General features: G+C 40.9%; 2 protein-coding genes across 5 annotated transcripts in view; one reads left to right on the top strand and one right to left on the bottom strand.

Annotated features, from left to right (window-relative positions):
- The window catches only part of GAK (cyclin G associated kinase), a 145,853-nt gene extending 141,370 nt beyond the window's left edge, over nt 1-4,483 (bottom strand). For 2 of the 3 annotated variants that reach the window (XM_074230100.1, XM_074230102.1), the window contains exon 1: nt 4,267-4,482. In XM_074230100.1, coding sequence (XP_074086201.1) covers nt 4,267-4,411 — 145 coding nt within the window. In that variant the 5' untranslated portion in view covers nt 4,412-4,482. Of the gene's footprint in view, nt 1-4,266 lie in introns of all 3 variants that reach the window. The other variant, XM_074230101.1, reaches the window with a different exon arrangement.
- A 210-nt stretch (nt 4,484-4,693) lies between these two features.
- Nucleotides 4,694-15,825, top strand: part of TMEM175 (transmembrane protein 175) — a 44,978-nt gene continuing 33,846 nt past the window's right edge. Inside the window, exons 1-3 of one of the 2 annotated variants that reach the window (XM_074230103.1) lie at nt 4,694-4,797; nt 12,068-12,336; nt 12,625-12,663. In XM_074230103.1, coding sequence (XP_074086204.1) covers nt 12,184-12,336; nt 12,625-12,663 — 192 coding nt within the window. In that variant the 5' untranslated portion in view covers nt 4,694-4,797; nt 12,068-12,183. Of the gene's footprint in view, nt 4,798-12,067; nt 12,337-12,624; nt 12,664-15,825 lie in introns of those variants that run through there. The other variant, XM_074230104.1, reaches the window with a different exon arrangement.

The raw sequence follows: 15,825 nt of genomic DNA, 5'->3' as shown, positions 1-15,825 counted from the left end.
TATATCTGTTCTTTCCAATCTATTCCCATTACCAACACTGTCGTCCAGGCCTTATTTACTACCCAACTACACCCCATCAATGTTTTTAATTTTCATTTATACACATACACACATACACACACAAACTCTCTCTCTCTTTCTCCCTCCACCCCCCCTCACCCTCCCTCCCAAGTCTTTTACCTTTTATTTAAGGGAAAATTATACACCACGACTAACCTTCCTTATACACAACTACTCCTTTCTACATTCTCTTCTTTATTTTAGCAAAACTAATTCTTCAGTCTCCTGAACATTCCTTGCATTTTTCAACCTCATTGCTTTTGCTCACACTTTATTCATTTATGGCTAGAATGTCCTTTCTCTTCTCAAATTAATTTCGTATCTAGTTTTTAAACAATTTCTCACATGAAGCCTTCCCTACCTATTCCTCACCATTCCTCCTCTATCAATAACAAACTTGCCTTTCAGATCTCAATAACAACTCAAATTCACAAGTCTCTACATTTATCATAAAATACTGTATATTATAGCTCTTTGTGTTTGGAGCTCATCCCCATTTTGAATAATTACCATAAAACCAGATTTAGAGCTGAAAAAGACCTTATAATCTATCAGGTCCAACATTATTTTACAGATAAGTAAACTGAAGCCCAGAGGAGGTGAAATGACTTGCCCTCCCTCCACCATATTGATAGTTAGAAGAGGCTCTGGGACTTAAACTAGGACCTGTAATTCCTAAGAACTAGAGTTATTCTATTTGGGTTGCTAAGGAGGGAATGTCCAATAAAGGGTACCTTTGGAGAGGGACTTGAGAGGAACATAGACCTCAATCACTCTCATGGCTTTATCCACTGCAGCTAGGTAAATTCATTTCAGTAAACAAATAATTAGCAATTACTTTGGGGTAAGGCCCAGAGAACAACACAAGAATGAAAATGCCAAATCTCTGGCTCCAACAATGATGGCCTCTTCCCCAAATTCCAATTCTTTATTTACAAAACTAAACAGCTATTTCCATCTGAAAACTAAATTTATTATCTTTCTCAAACAAACTCTCCCTCCTGACTTCCCTATTTCTGTTAATAGTGCATCATTTCTAAATCCTGCAATTTCTTCCTTGGAAAAATCTCCCATTTTATCCCTTCCTTTCCTTCTCATTGCTATCATTGTAGTTCAAAATCCTTAAAAGTGCCTTACTATATATGTATGTACAACCTGACTCTTCACTGCTAAGGAGAGGGAGGTGGAAAAGGAGGGTAGGAGGAAATTTTGTAACTTAAAAAATACATGGGCATGTGGATGGAAAAAACATAAATAAATAAGAAAACAAATAAATAAAAACATTCTAAAAAGTGGCCTACAATAACATTCTAACTAATTGCCCTACAACCAGATCCTCCCCTCTCCTAACAATCCTATACAATGTCAACAAATTAATCTTCCAAAAGTTACCTTGATCTAGTCACTAGTCCAGTTAAGTCAAAAGCATTTATTAAGCCCCTCCTTTGTATAATGCAGAGTTGGAGGCAACTAATTAAGTGGCTCAGTGGACAAAGCTCGGGGTCTGAAGTCAGGAAAGACTTGAATAGAAATCCAGCCTCACATACTCACTAGCTATGTGACCCTAGTTAAGTCATTAGCCTCTGTTCGCCTTAATCCACTGGAGAAAGAGAGGGCATACCACTGCAGGATCTTTGCCAAGGGAAACCCCATGGCCAAGGCTGGCACAAAGAGCCAGACATGCCTGAATGATTCAACAACAATAACAACACAACATGCATAGTGGTAAGAACTGAGGATACAAAGAAAGGCAAAAATAATCTGTGCCCTAAGGATCTTACAATCTAATGGAAAAAACAAATTTAAAGTGATCTTAGAGAGGGCACGAGCATTGAGAAAATGGAGAAAAGTTTCTGAAAGAAGGAGTGAATTCCAGGCATGGAGGACAGCCAGTGGGAGACAGAATGCCAGGCCCAGAGAAGACCCTTAGTAAGACTTATCAAATGAATAAATGACCTAGTATCACCCACAATCGGACTCCAACCTGGTACTTCTCTTCCCCTCCCAACTCTGGTTGCTCATAATTACAATTCTTCCCAAAAATTTTGTTTATCTTATTTTATATATAACTACATATTTTATATATACTTACATATATAAATACATATTGTCTCCCCACAACCATAGAATGTAAGCTCCCTGGAGATAGGAACTATTTCTCTTTTGCCTTTGTGCCCTACTGCACTTAAGGTGTAATGAATGAATTTCTCACAACTTGAACCGAGTCTTATATAGAATAGGAAAGTTCCTGATGAATATCTAAAACTATAATAACTGAAGACCTCTAAATATCTCCTAAGAGCTAAGGTAACTCTGAGATCAAAGCAATCTTAAAAATACTAAATCATTAAATTACTTTCTATCGAATAAAATTTCTTTCTTCTAGCAGTTTTACCGGAAGGAATTAATGTAGCTACTTTCTGGCCAGAACCTCACCCCATTCATTCCTCTAAAAATGCCTATTACAATGCCTAGAACAGATTGAGCAGACAACCATATCCTTCCCTATCCCCCACCCCCCAATCAAACAAAAGAGGAGCAAATGGGGACTCTCTGTTTACCTATTTCTTATACTTGCTTTGATATTATAGGTAAAACAAAGGCCAGAGTCTACTATTCTACCTAATTACATTCTAGGTTTGCTACAGTCCCTTTATCTTTTTTCCAGCGCTATTAATTCCCCATGCTAGTGCTGGGTGCTCCAGGTCCAAATGCATTCACTCCCAGGAGTTCAATGTCACAGAAATTCCTCAGCTGGTGAAAATGATACCAACACAGCCCTTACAAGGTCTGAAGAAAACATAAAACAATGTCCAAAATATATGAAACCATATTATTCTTAAAAGGAGGATGATTTGTAGTCTGTAATAGAATGAGCACAAAAGACAGTTGAATATGATGCTGAGTGAGGTGAGCAGAACCAGAAAAACACTGTACACCCTAACAGCAACATGGGAGCGATGATAAACTTTGATGGCCTCGTTCATTCTATCAGTGCAGCACTCAGGGTATCTGCAATGGAGAATACCATCTGTATCCAGAGAAAGAACTGTGGAGTTTGAACAAAGACCAAGGACTATTACCCTAAATTTAGAAAAATAAAATGATATCTTATTGTCTGATCTTGCTATCTCTTAAACTTTATGTTTTTTTCCTTGAGGATATAATTTCTTGGGGTGGCTAGGTGGCATAGTGGATAGAGCACCAGCCTTGGAGTCAGGAGTACCTAAGTTCAAATCTGACCTCAGACACTTAATAATGACCTAGCTGTGTGGCCTTGGGCAAGCCACTTAACCCCATTGCCTTGAAAAATCTAAAAAAGAAAAGGATATAATTTCTCTCTCGTCACATTCAATTTGGATCAGTGTATACCATGGAAACAATGTAAAGACTGGCAAATTGCCTTCTGTGGGGGGGGAGTAAGATTAGGGGAAAATTGTAAAACTCAAAATAAATAAAATCTTAAAAAGAAAAAAAAGACAAAGTAAAGACTGACAGAGTGCTTTCTGTGGGGGGGGAAGCAAGATTGGGGGGAAAATGTAAAACTCAAATAATATCCTTAATAAAAATAAATTTAAATTAAAGAGAAAAAAAAAGACAGCTGAATAGATGACCAGATGATGTCAGGGGTGCTTTTCGGAATACAGGTTTACAGATCTGTCTGACTAGATTGGAGAACCTTTAGTCCGGCTACAACAATCTAGCTCCGTCCGTTCTGTTCCTCTTGCTCCCTTGGAATCACAAGTCGGCGTGCCCCAATGTCACAAAATGCATCTCAAGAGCGCCTAGAAATGGAGCACTCGCAGTTTAGATCACAGACACACACACTCGGCGGGCCGGAGCAAGTGTCATCTTCCTGGAATCCTCAGATCAATAACCAAAGAAGCTCCCAGTCAAACTTCAAGTCCAGACTTCCTCGTTCTCGGCGTGAGCCGGACGCTGGGGGGCCCAGGACAGAGCCTGAGGTCCAGCCCATGTCAGAGATGAAGAACGGGGGCAAAGGGAGATCGGGAGTCCAAGGGCCTGCCGCAGGGGTGCTGCCGCTCCTCGCCCCCTTTGCCCCCAACGCCAGCGCCCCCCAGGCTCCGGATGTCCCCTCCTCCCCCGGCACCCCCCGAGGCCGAGGTCTTCCTCGCGGAGGCGGGCGAGCACCCGGCACCCCCCCACCCCCCCAGCGGCCCAGCCCTGCCGCCCGGCCCGCCTCACCCTCCGCGATGACCCGCTTGATCCGCAGCCTCAGGTCGCCCAGCTCCACCGTCTGCCCCACGAAGTCGGTGTGGTCGCGGCTGGCGGCCCCACCCAGGGACCCCGGACCGGCCAGGAAGTCCAGCGCCGACTGCAGCAGGGACATGGCGGCGGCGCCCGGCGGCCGGACCGGCCCCGGCCGGGGGCTCCGCCGGCCGACGGGGAAGTGCGAGGAGGCGGCCGGGAGGCCGGCCGCGAGCCAGAGGCGTCCCCGCCCGGCCCGCGCGACCCGCTCCGCGGCACCTCCGCCGCGGCTCAACAGCCAACCGCCCACCGGACCGCCATCTTCCGCCCAGCGCGCCGACGTCGGCGCGAACGTAGCGCGTCAGGGACGAGTCACGCCGCGCGCCCCGGCCCCGCCCACGCCGCCCCTTGCCCTCTGCGTCACGGCGTCCCCCCTCGGCCCCCGGAAGGAGGCGCATGCGCCGTGGCTCCTGGAGCGCGGCGTTCGGGACGACGGCGTCTGGCTGCGGGCTCCGGGGCCTCTCTGAGGTAAAGACGCTTTAACTTTCGGGGCGGGTGGGCCGGGCCCGGAGAGAGGAAGCTGCCCCGGGCTTCAGCCCTGAAGTGGGCGGGGAGCGGGCGGGCCGTGTGTCAGAGGGCGCCGCGAAGGCCCGCGGAGCGCGCGGGGAACCTCCGGCCGGCGGCCCGAGGCCCGCGGAGCGTCGCGCGGGACCCGCGGGCCTCCTTGGCTTGCCTGGCCCGCTGTCGGGGCTCCGCCTCTTGGGGAGCCTCCCCCACAGTCACTAATGACAACGGTCTGTGCACGTCACGGGGAAAGCAAAGTCCCACAGAAAGGGTCCTCGCGAGGATAAAGTGTCAAGTGCCTTGCAAAAGCCGCACAGATCTCGTGTGTGTGTGTGTGTGTAATATATAGATACACATGTATGTGTATGTATTTATACACTTGTATAGATATATTTATATAGTTGTATATAGTCATATTTATTTGCATTTATATATTTATACATATATGTATGCATTTATAAATATATTTATATGTTTATATATTTATGTGTGTATATTTATGTGTTTACATATATTTATGTTTATGTATATTTATATATGTGTACATTTACATATTTATATACATTTGTGTTTATATATTTATATATTTGTATATATGTTTATATTTATATATTATTTGTATATTTATTTATATATTTAAATGAGTTGGTAATTAAAGCATTTGTTGTTTATCCGTGTCCGAGGCTTCCTGACCCCCCTTTGAGGTTTTCTTTGCAGCGGTTTGCCATTTCCGCCTCTATTTGATTTTCACAGATGAGGAAACTGAAGCAAACGGGGGATGTGTCTGAGGCCAAATTTGAACTCCTGACTCCAGGTCTAGTGGTCTGTCCACTTTACCATTTGCTGCTGCTCTCCGGCAGCTAAGGTGGCACAGGGGTGTAGAGCATCAGCCCTGGAGTCAGGAGAACCTGAGTTCAAATTCGACCTCAGACAAAGTCTGGCATCCAGGGCCATCTCCAGTGGTCCTGATCCATATCTTGGCCACTGGGCTCAGATGGCTCTGGAGCAGGAAAAATGAGGCTGGTGACTGAGCACAGAGCCCTCTCACTCAAATCCACTTTGTGTGCTTGTCATGGCATCTCCTCCCTGATGTCCTGGTCTTCTTCAAGAACAAGGAAAACCATCAACAACAGCAGCAGATGCTCTAGTCCCCTTTATTAAGTCCTATCTATTGCTTGCCAGGCACTATGCCTGAAGACAAGCCCTGCCCTCAAAGAACTTAAAATCTAAAGGGGAAGACTTCATGCAAAAAAAAAAAAAATACATCCCAAAGCAAACCTGTATGTAGGCAGGAAAAGTAGATAATAATTAACTGAGTGAAGCTACTGGAATTAGGAAGGGTTAGGGAAGGCTTCCTCTAGGAGGTGGGATTTTATTTGGGACTTAAAGGAAGCCAGGTGGTCAGTAGTGGAGACAGCTGTAGAAAATGCCCCCAGCCATGTTTTTATTACTGGAACAGTCATTTACTTTTGTTGAGAAAAGTCTGCTGGAAAGTGATTACCCAATTCCTTGCCCTCGTTGATTTCAGCTGTTTCTTGCTGCTATATAAAATAAACCTTTTCCCTCTTCCATATGACCAGTTTTGACTTCTTAAGACAACAGTTAAGCCTTCTTCTTGCCATCCATCCTGCCATTTTGCCCTTTAGATTAGCAGACCTTGTAGTTGTACCCTCCTCTAAGTTTTGTCTCAATATTAGAATGTAAATAACTTGAGTACAGGAATCTGCTAGGTTTTGTATTATATCCCTAGTAAATATTAAATTAATGGGGGGGGGGGGTTTGATTCAAAATAATGAGTTGCTTCAATTCACAATCATATTGCATGGCTTCCATTGCCTTTTTTTACTGGATGAGTTCAGTGTCTCAAAAATATGGTTCCCTGGTCATTGTTCTCTGCTTAGCTATGGAGGCAGTGGTAAGATCATGTCTTTTGTATATAAAGAATGGCAGAAGACCTTCAGAAATATTGCTTCTGAGGTGTTAGATGAGAGATGCCGACTGAGATACATTTTCAGAAATGGTTAATGTATGGATACAGTTTGCTTCAGCTTATTACAAGAAGGGATGGGTCATGGAAGAGGGTGAAAAAGGGGAGGGATCATCAGTGGAAAAAGAGATCTAAAGGAGATTCCTAGGACACAAACAGGATATAGCTTTGGTAATAATGTGCTAGGGGCAGCTAGGTGGCGCAGTGGATAGAGTACAGCCCTGGAGTCAGGAGTACCTGAGTCTAAATCCGACCACAGACACTTAATAATTACCTAGCCATGTGGCCTTGGGCAAGTCACTTGACCCCATTGCCTTGCAAAAAAAATCTTAAAAAAAAAGAAATAATGTGCTAAATCAAGTTCTATACATAATATGTATTTTTTAAATTGTACATAATGAAATTCATGGTTTCAAAAACAATATTCTGTTCTTTTTCTGAGGAAATTTTTGTTGATTTTTGTCAAGTTCAAAACAAAAATTTTAAACAAAAGCCAAAAATTGCAAAACAACAACAAAAGATCCTTTTACCAAAATCCTTTACCATTAAGTTGAAAAGCCTTTGCTTTTTTTATATCACAACCATTGAAGTACATCAGAGGATTCATTAATAGAGTTATTTTATTGTCGAAGTTTTGACCTGTTCTTCAAAAGGTGCCCAATGCTTAAAACTGGGGGATTCCTACTAAATTAAAACTAAACATTTTATGACTTGGTTTTTTGGCCAACTTGCAATTTTGTGAGTCTCTGGAACAGAACTTGGTAGAAAGCTTTTTCTCTTTGAGGTCTGTTTCTGCCTCCATATCTTGTTTTGTAGTCTGGAGCTCCTTAACTGCTAAATCTGATAGTCTTTTCTCAGTTCTTACACTTCTTGACATCTGCAGTTTTGTACACTATAAAAGAACCCCTTCTCTTCTAATGGTCTTCCAACCCGTGGCTTTTGTGACTGCTTCTTCTGATTCTCCTACCTGTGTGAACCTTTCTCTAGTCTTTTTCCTCTCACAGCTACCAAAAGAACACAGACCTAAGCATGCTCACTCCTCTGCCCAGAAATCTCCAGATTCTAGAATGTTCAACATGAATTCTGGATTACATGGAATACCTCTCCAAACCTCTATTCCCTCTTTTTTTGATACTACTCACTGGGTTGCCAGGGATGTTGCTGGAGGATGGACAAGGGAGCAGAATGTATATGGAACCAGCTGCAAGGTCACAGTGCCACCTGTTGACTCTCTCCAGAAACTGCACTGTACCAGTAATCTGGGCATGAGGTTGCATTCCTGCCCTACTCTTCCCTCCCCGAAACATCCCTGACAAATAAACCTCCCAAAATTAAAGTATCCATCTTCTACTTGGAGAATATATTAAGAGACTGAGGATCAGTTACTCATTTTATTCAGTGTTACTCAAGGAGTAACTCTGGTTTTCATGGAAAAGATGGATGAAAGGGAGCAGCTAGATGATTCAGGAGGACCTGAATTCAGATCCATCTCAAACACTTAATGCTTACTGTAATTGTAATTCTGGGCAAGTCATTTAACTCCTATTGGAGAGAGAGAAAGAAAAGATGTAAGAGACAATAGAAAGTAAGGTTGTGTCAAAACAAAGAAAATTTTTAACAGTTTCTTGTTCTTTCTTCATGGATATAAGTATGGACTTGAAATTTGAAGTGGCATCCAGTCACCAGCTTTGAACTACCCCTGGAGAGCAGTTTGGAATTATTCCCAAAGGGCAATAAAATGTGTATACCCTTCGATCCAGCAATACCAGGACTAGGTCTGTACCCTGAAGAGATGATGAAAAGGGGTAAAAACATCACTTGTACAAAAATATAGCAGCTCTGTTTGTATTGGCAAAGAATTGGATATCAAGGAAATGTACATCAATTGGAGCATGGCTGAACAAATTGTGGTATATGTATGTTATGGAACACTATTATTCTATTAGAATTAAGGAGAGATGGGATTTCAGAGAAGCCTGGAAGGATTTGCATGAATTGATGCTGAGTGAAGTGAGTACAGCCAGAAGAACTTGTACACCCTAACAGCAACAAGGGGGTGATAATCAACCTTGATGGACATGCTCACTCCATCAATGCAATAATCAGGGATAATTTGGGAGGATCTGTGATAGAAAATACCATCTATATCCAGAGAAGGAATTATAGGGGTTTAAACAAAGAACAAAGATTATTACCTTCAATTTTTTAAAAAATTTTCCTATGCACTACGTAATTTTACTATCTCTAATATTTTATTTCTTACTCAAAGATATGTTTTTTTTCTTTCTGAACACATTCAATTTTGATCAGTGTATATCATGGAAACAATGTAAAGATTACCAGATTTCCTTCTTTGGGGGAGAGGGAAGGGAGGATGGGGGGGAAATTGTAAAATTCAAAACCTTACCAAAAAAATTATTGGTAGAAATACTATTGCATATAATTGGAAAGCAAACAAAATATTTTTATAATTAAAAAAACATTGAGGGGTGGCTAGGTGGCCCAGTGGATAGAGTACCGGTCCTGGAGTCAGGAGTAATGCCCTCAGACACTTAATAATTACCTAGCTGTGTGGCCTTGGGCAAGCCACTTAATCCCATTTGCCTTGCAAAAAAAAAAAAACATTGAAATACCCATTTGGGTGGTCTAGTGGTATGTTACAGACCTAGCCCAAAGACCTGACTGATTCTCTAGAAGGGAAACAGTACCAGAAATTCTGATTCACACCTTGATCCCATTGTTTGTCTCCCAGGGTAGACCAGCACACTTTTCCAGGAAACTTGAAAGGTTATAGTTTAAAAGGCTGAAAATGAATTACCAGTTCACTGATAGCAGGAAATCTATCATCTCCTACTGTTCAGAAAATAATAGGCAGTAAGATTCTCAATCTCTAAACTAGTCCCTATCGAGGTAAGAAAGCTAGCTGCTTTTCTTAAACTTTGCCATGCAGAAAAGTAGGGTTTTCATTAATCCTGATCATTATCTTACTGCAAGCCAAAAGATATCCTAGTATGTAGTTTCACATGGTTTGTTATGCCCAAAATGTTTTTAAACTTGTGCTAGTTAGCCCTACCCAAATGTCAGCCTCCAACAGACTCGTTACCAACTCATAAGGAAGAAAAACTGATCTATAGCAGAAGGTGAAGCAGAGCTGCTATCCAACACCCTTAAAATGAGCTAGTGTGTCCAGGTGAGTGAATGGTGTGACATTTGGAAAGACTTCATCTATTTCTGATGGAATTTTTTTGACTTGGCTTCTCTGAGTCTAGATTTGTATTTGCATTACCCTTGGTGCCTGTTACACCATATTTTTCCTTCCCCTTCTTGATAAGATAGCATTCTGTAGAAGAAATGAAAAAGGTAATCTTGGTCCAGCCATTTACCAGTTCAGTAGACTTGATTTGCAACCTGATTGTAGCCTGAGATTGAGGAATGGAATCAGAATCACCTTAGGTCATACTGTGGAATCCATAGCAAAGCTCTGCCCTTAACACCTAATATTTTGCTGACAGTGTCTGGGAAGCTCTCCAACTCCTAAAGCTTGTATGATTAGGAATTCAAAATGCACCTATATATATCACAATTCTCTTTGATTACATTGCTGATTTTTCCCCCATCCTATGCCAAAAGAATGCAGAAACTAGTTTTATAGTACATCTTCAGAATATTATCTGCTAAGAAAGCTAAAGTTAATCATTTGAAGGACAAAAGTTAGCCTGATTTATAGTTTCATATAATATTAGAAATAGAAATAATCTTAGCCAATCATACCTTCTTATTTTGAAACAGGATAAGACACAGGAAATGACATCCAAAGACATGCAGGGCCAGTCACAAAGCTAGACCTAGAACCCAGGTCTCCTAACTCCCAGTCTAACCTTTCCTGAGTTCCAGATCTAAATTCTGGACTTATTGCTAGACATACTGAAAACTGAACTAATTGTACCCAAAAATCCCCTCTGCTTAACTTCCCTGCTGATTTTGGTGATAACACCAACTTCAAGTCTCACAGGCTCATCAGAGTGGGAGTCCACTCTGATATTTCATTTTATTTTATCCCCCATCTACAGTGGATTATTTTGACTTCTGCATTATCTCTTACTTCTGACCTAATCTAGCTGCTCTAGAAAATAATTTGCAATGACTTAAGAAAATTCTCTGAACTGTTCATACCCTTTGACTCAACAATCCCATTAAAAGATTTCAAAGATAGAAATTCTCCACATATGCCAAAATATTCATAGCAGCATTTTGGTGGGCAACAAAATTCTAGAGACAATTGAGTACCCATCACTGGGGAATGGGTGAACAAAATGCACATATATCAGTGTAATAGAATATAATGTGTTATAAGATGATAAATAGGAGTTTAGAGAAAAGACTTTAGAACTGAGATAGCAAAATAATCTGCACCATATGAACAATATACATAATGACAAGTCTGGCCCCAAAGGGAGAAGTGATGAAGCAACTTTTTTCTCAACCAGAGGTAGAAAACTACAAATTGAGAGTGTGGTATAAATTGCAGGCATGGTTGCAGGATCAGTTTTACTCACCTATTTTTACTTTGTGACAAGGGAAGATTGGAATCACACATACACATCATATCACATCCATTGTCTTCACTGACACCCTAAGGGAGTCCTCATTACAACCTACCTGTATTATTCTACACCTTAACTTGTCTGTCTCCAGTCTCCTCTCCTCAGATCTGTCTTTACACTGCTGTGTAAACACTTTTCTACTTAACCTAAGTTGCTCCCCCTTGCCTACCAAATCAAGCATAAACCCTTTATTCTGGCAGTAAAACACTCCCTACCTTCTGACTCCAGCCTACCTTTCCAGCCACATCCCCACCCCCCCACCCCCGGTCTCAGCTGATGTCTTGACCTCTCTTCCAGACCCAACTCAGGTGCCATTCCTCCTCAAAAGCTTTTCTGACCAACCCCCCCCCCCCCATTAAAATCAATCTGAAAATTTCTTATTGCTTTTATTTATCAGTTCCTTATTTAGATATCTTTTACTTTTATTCGATTATAAAGTGGTTTGAAAGCAGTCCTTAGCACATATTACCCATTTATTAAATATCAAATGAGATTGGGGCAGTCAAGGAAAGGCCCTTTGTTTTCATGCTGCTGAGGGATACCTCCCCAGGTGGGGCTAGAGCTGAGGGTGATCAGCCCACCTCCCTGGCCTGACCCCTAACCCTTCTTCCTCCACCCCGCCTCTCTTGTTTTTCCTTCTCAGAGACTGCTAAAACCTGGAGAAGTGGAATCTGGACTCTGAAGTTCCTTGTTCTCTGGGCATGCTCAACAGCTGCCAGACTAGGGTGGTTTCCAGCTAACTAGGGAGCTACTGGCCCCATGGCTGGAATAGGGACCCCAGAGGAAGATGCAGATGTACAGATGGAGCTTTCAACAGACCCGGGAGAGGGGAATGCCTGTGAAAACACCCAGTCTTCCCACCGAATGCTCAGCTTCAGTGATGCCCTGCTTTCTATCATCGCCACTGTTATGGTATGTATGTGCTCTTGGTCTACCTTTCTTTAGCCCCTATCCCCCCCGCATCCCGGTACCCCTCCCCCCCCCAGTAAGCACCTTCCCTTAGCCCCAACCCCTCCCTGCCCCCTCCCGGTACACACCTTCCCTTAGCCCCATCCCCCTCCCTGTCCCCATACCCCAACCAAATGCCTTCTTTCCCATGCTTGTCTAGACTGACTATATGCAATTTAAGAGAGGAGAAACCTTTGGTTCTCAGCACAAATATTCTGTTACTCATCTTATGTTGTTTCTTTCCTATTGCAGATCCTGCCTGTGGCCCACACGAAAATCTACCCGGACCAGGTATTCTACACAATCCATACAGAACTAGAGACACAGGAATTATTTATTCCTTTGCTGCTGTTACAACCACTAGCCTTAAGAAATGTTTCATTCCCCACTGAGCTATATTAAGAAAGCAGTCAATTCTTTTTTAGGGCTTAATTAGAAAACATATTGTTGTCCTTTGGATTTGGTAAATACTGTTCTGGTAGAATCATATTTAGTCAGTGAATATTCTAGTTAATCAGATCTATTAACTCACCACATCCACAGCTGAAAATTCAGTCTCTTGGTGGCTAGAGATGAACAAGACATTATCATTGACTTCCAAAGAATTTACAGTTCAGTTAAGGAGTAAAGCTTGACACACATAAAAAACAAATGCCAAACTTGTGGCATCTGAAGGGCAGTAGAGATTTAAAGGAGAGAAATATCAAGTATGACCTGGAGAGGCCATGGAAAGGTTCTATAAAGAAATATGAAAAAGACCCTTAAGTCAGCAAGGAGAGAGAGAGAGGGTGAGGTGATGATACAAAAGACCCAAGGCAGGAATGGTGCATGCCAGGTGTGCTGTGAGGATAGTAAGAAGGCCAGCTTTAGCAGGGAAGAACAAGTTCAGCAAGCACTGGAATTTAGGAAGCATATAGAAGTTATAACAGAGTCTTAGAATTAATTTTTAACAGAACACCAAACATTCACAAAGAAAGTGATCCTGGTGGGGGGGGCCAGGGGGGCCGGTTGTGTTGCTGCTGCTAGTGCTCAGAACATTTTTAAACTCCACTTTGAGAATTTTCTTTAGAATCTGATTGGTCCCCAAGGGTGAATTTAATTTTTACAAACCACTAAAAATGTCATTCAGAGCTAAGATCATTGGCTAAAGTAGGTGATACCAGCTTGGGTGTTTTTTAAAGTGAGCATAAAATAAAATGTCATCTTGTGCTTTTGGCTCTGAAAGAAGTTCAAAAGAAGAGTTCCAGACACTGGGAACTGTAGCAGCATCCATGGGAAAAGCTTATTGCCTCCTAAGCTTGGAAGACAGAAGCTCATTTGAATGTTTATGCTCTAGTCTGTTTATTGCTTTGCAGCTACAACTCATTTTATGGTTAGTAAAAGTCCCATTTATAGAGTTCATTGGAGAAAATATTAAGTGCCTATTGTAAGTAGAAAACTGAAAAATTTAAAGTTTCATTTCATTTGCTACAAAAGTGCTGCTTTGAATCACCAGAAAGCATTTGATGCCTTAACACCCAAGATTCAAAACCATAGTAAGATTTTAATACTGATTTCTTTTTCCATATGATTTTTGTATTTAATGCCTTTCACATATGGTATCTGAGATAGCAGTATCTCTGTACATGATTGTGTCCCTGAGCAATCAATAAAGCTGAAATTACTGACCCATTTAGACTGGATGTATTCAGAATCTAGTCCCAGACCACTATTCTAGATGATCCTCAGATGATCTATTTGATTTAATATTAACAAAGTCTAAGTACACAATAACTCGGCTTCCACTAACATTTACTAATCTATCTAGGGCCACTGACTGTCACTCACAGGAATGCAGTGGAACAAATTGGATAGAATAAAAGTCATGCTACTTGGTGCCTATATCTTAAGGGGGTACAATCCTGGTCAATCCTAGGGATTACTGTTCTGATAAAGGTCTCAAGTATGAGGAATTCCTGTGTAAACATTTGTTTAAATTTGATTTTAAAAGAATAGCTCTTTGCAAGACTCATTTTTTTTCAGGCATTTCTGAAGTGAGGTGGGAATCCTTTTGGAGTCTATATTTCACAGCAATAAGACACTCAATTCTTCTCTTGAAATTATATTACAGAAAATATTATAAGACATTCCTTCTATCCAGATGATGTTCCCTGAACCTTTGTGGGAATAACATGGCAATTCTCTACTAAAAGCCTACTCACAAATTTTTTAAAAATTATACTTCAGTGCCTCATCATGATGGGAAGGTGACCTTGTATTCTCAGGAGAATGCCAGCAGACAGCCAACTTTGGCTAAAGATGCTTCAGATAATGGACTATGTGCCCATTGTCTGAGCACTGCAAAGTTCATCACAAGAGTAGGTTCAAAATAATGAATTTTTAGACCTCAACTACTCTAAAAGACCAACTACTAAGGCATATAGAAGGATTATAAACTGTGCCATGGAGGAACTGTCCACCCACAGGGACAAATTACAATAACTGAAATATTAAAAATACATAGAGTATATGTTACTGAAATGATAAAATGGACCTTTATAGATTTATAATAAGGAGATAAAAGTTAATTCCACTTAACCTAGTCATAGGCATTAGCATGCAGATTCTGCCTGATTCTAACACCAAAGATTGATATTTTTTTAATTGAGTTAAAAAATCATAAAATTGGAAGGTAATGTGAAAAGTGATTCAGACCATCTTCGCAACTCTTTACAAAGACTATAGCTTCATTGTTTTAAACTAGTTGAATAAAAGAAATATCCATAATTAGAAATTATCTAGGTAGTATCTCCATTTGTAGTTGGAAGTTAGAGTTTAGAAAAACATTCATAGAAATGCAACTACTTTCTTCTATTTTTTGAAACTTGGGTGATAAGATTTCAAACACTTTCTGTTAACCTAATCAGCATTTTTATTTTTAAAAATGTATTTTAGATTATAACTATACATAATGATATTTTTATATAGCATAGAAATATCTTTTTGTGGTAGCAAAGAATTGGAAACAAAGTAGATGCCCATTATTGAGAAATAGCTAAAGAAATAGTAACACATAAATGTAATGGAATATTACTGTCCGAAAAGAAGTGACAAAGGTGATGAATACAGAGAAGCATGAAAAGACTTGAACTGATAGAGAATGAATTAAGCACAGACAAGAAAATAGTATACACAATGACTTCAACAATGCTAATGGAAAAAAACCACAAAATAATCAAAGTGAATGTGGCAAAATTACAAAGAACAAGCAAGGCCTCAAAGAAGAAATGTAAGGAAATATCCCCACCCTTCTTTGCAGAACTGAGAGGTCCATGGGTGTGGAATTTCAAGACTTTTTTTTTTAACTAATTGACCAGTCTTGCATTTCTCATCTTCCTCTTTTTATTTTCTTTTTAAAAAGAATTGTTGCCTAAAGTGACTCTCTGGGAGGGGTAAGACATAGGAAGGGAAAAT

The sequence above is a fragment of the Macrotis lagotis genome, chromosome 3, assembly GCF_037893015.1.
Source record: "Macrotis lagotis isolate mMagLag1 chromosome 3, bilby.v1.9.chrom.fasta, whole genome shotgun sequence".
NCBI classification, from domain to species: Eukaryota; Metazoa; Chordata; class Mammalia; order Peramelemorphia; family Peramelidae; genus Macrotis; species Macrotis lagotis.
Note: the sequence above shows the minus strand (reverse complement) of the source record. Positions and strands in the feature narration are given on the sequence as shown.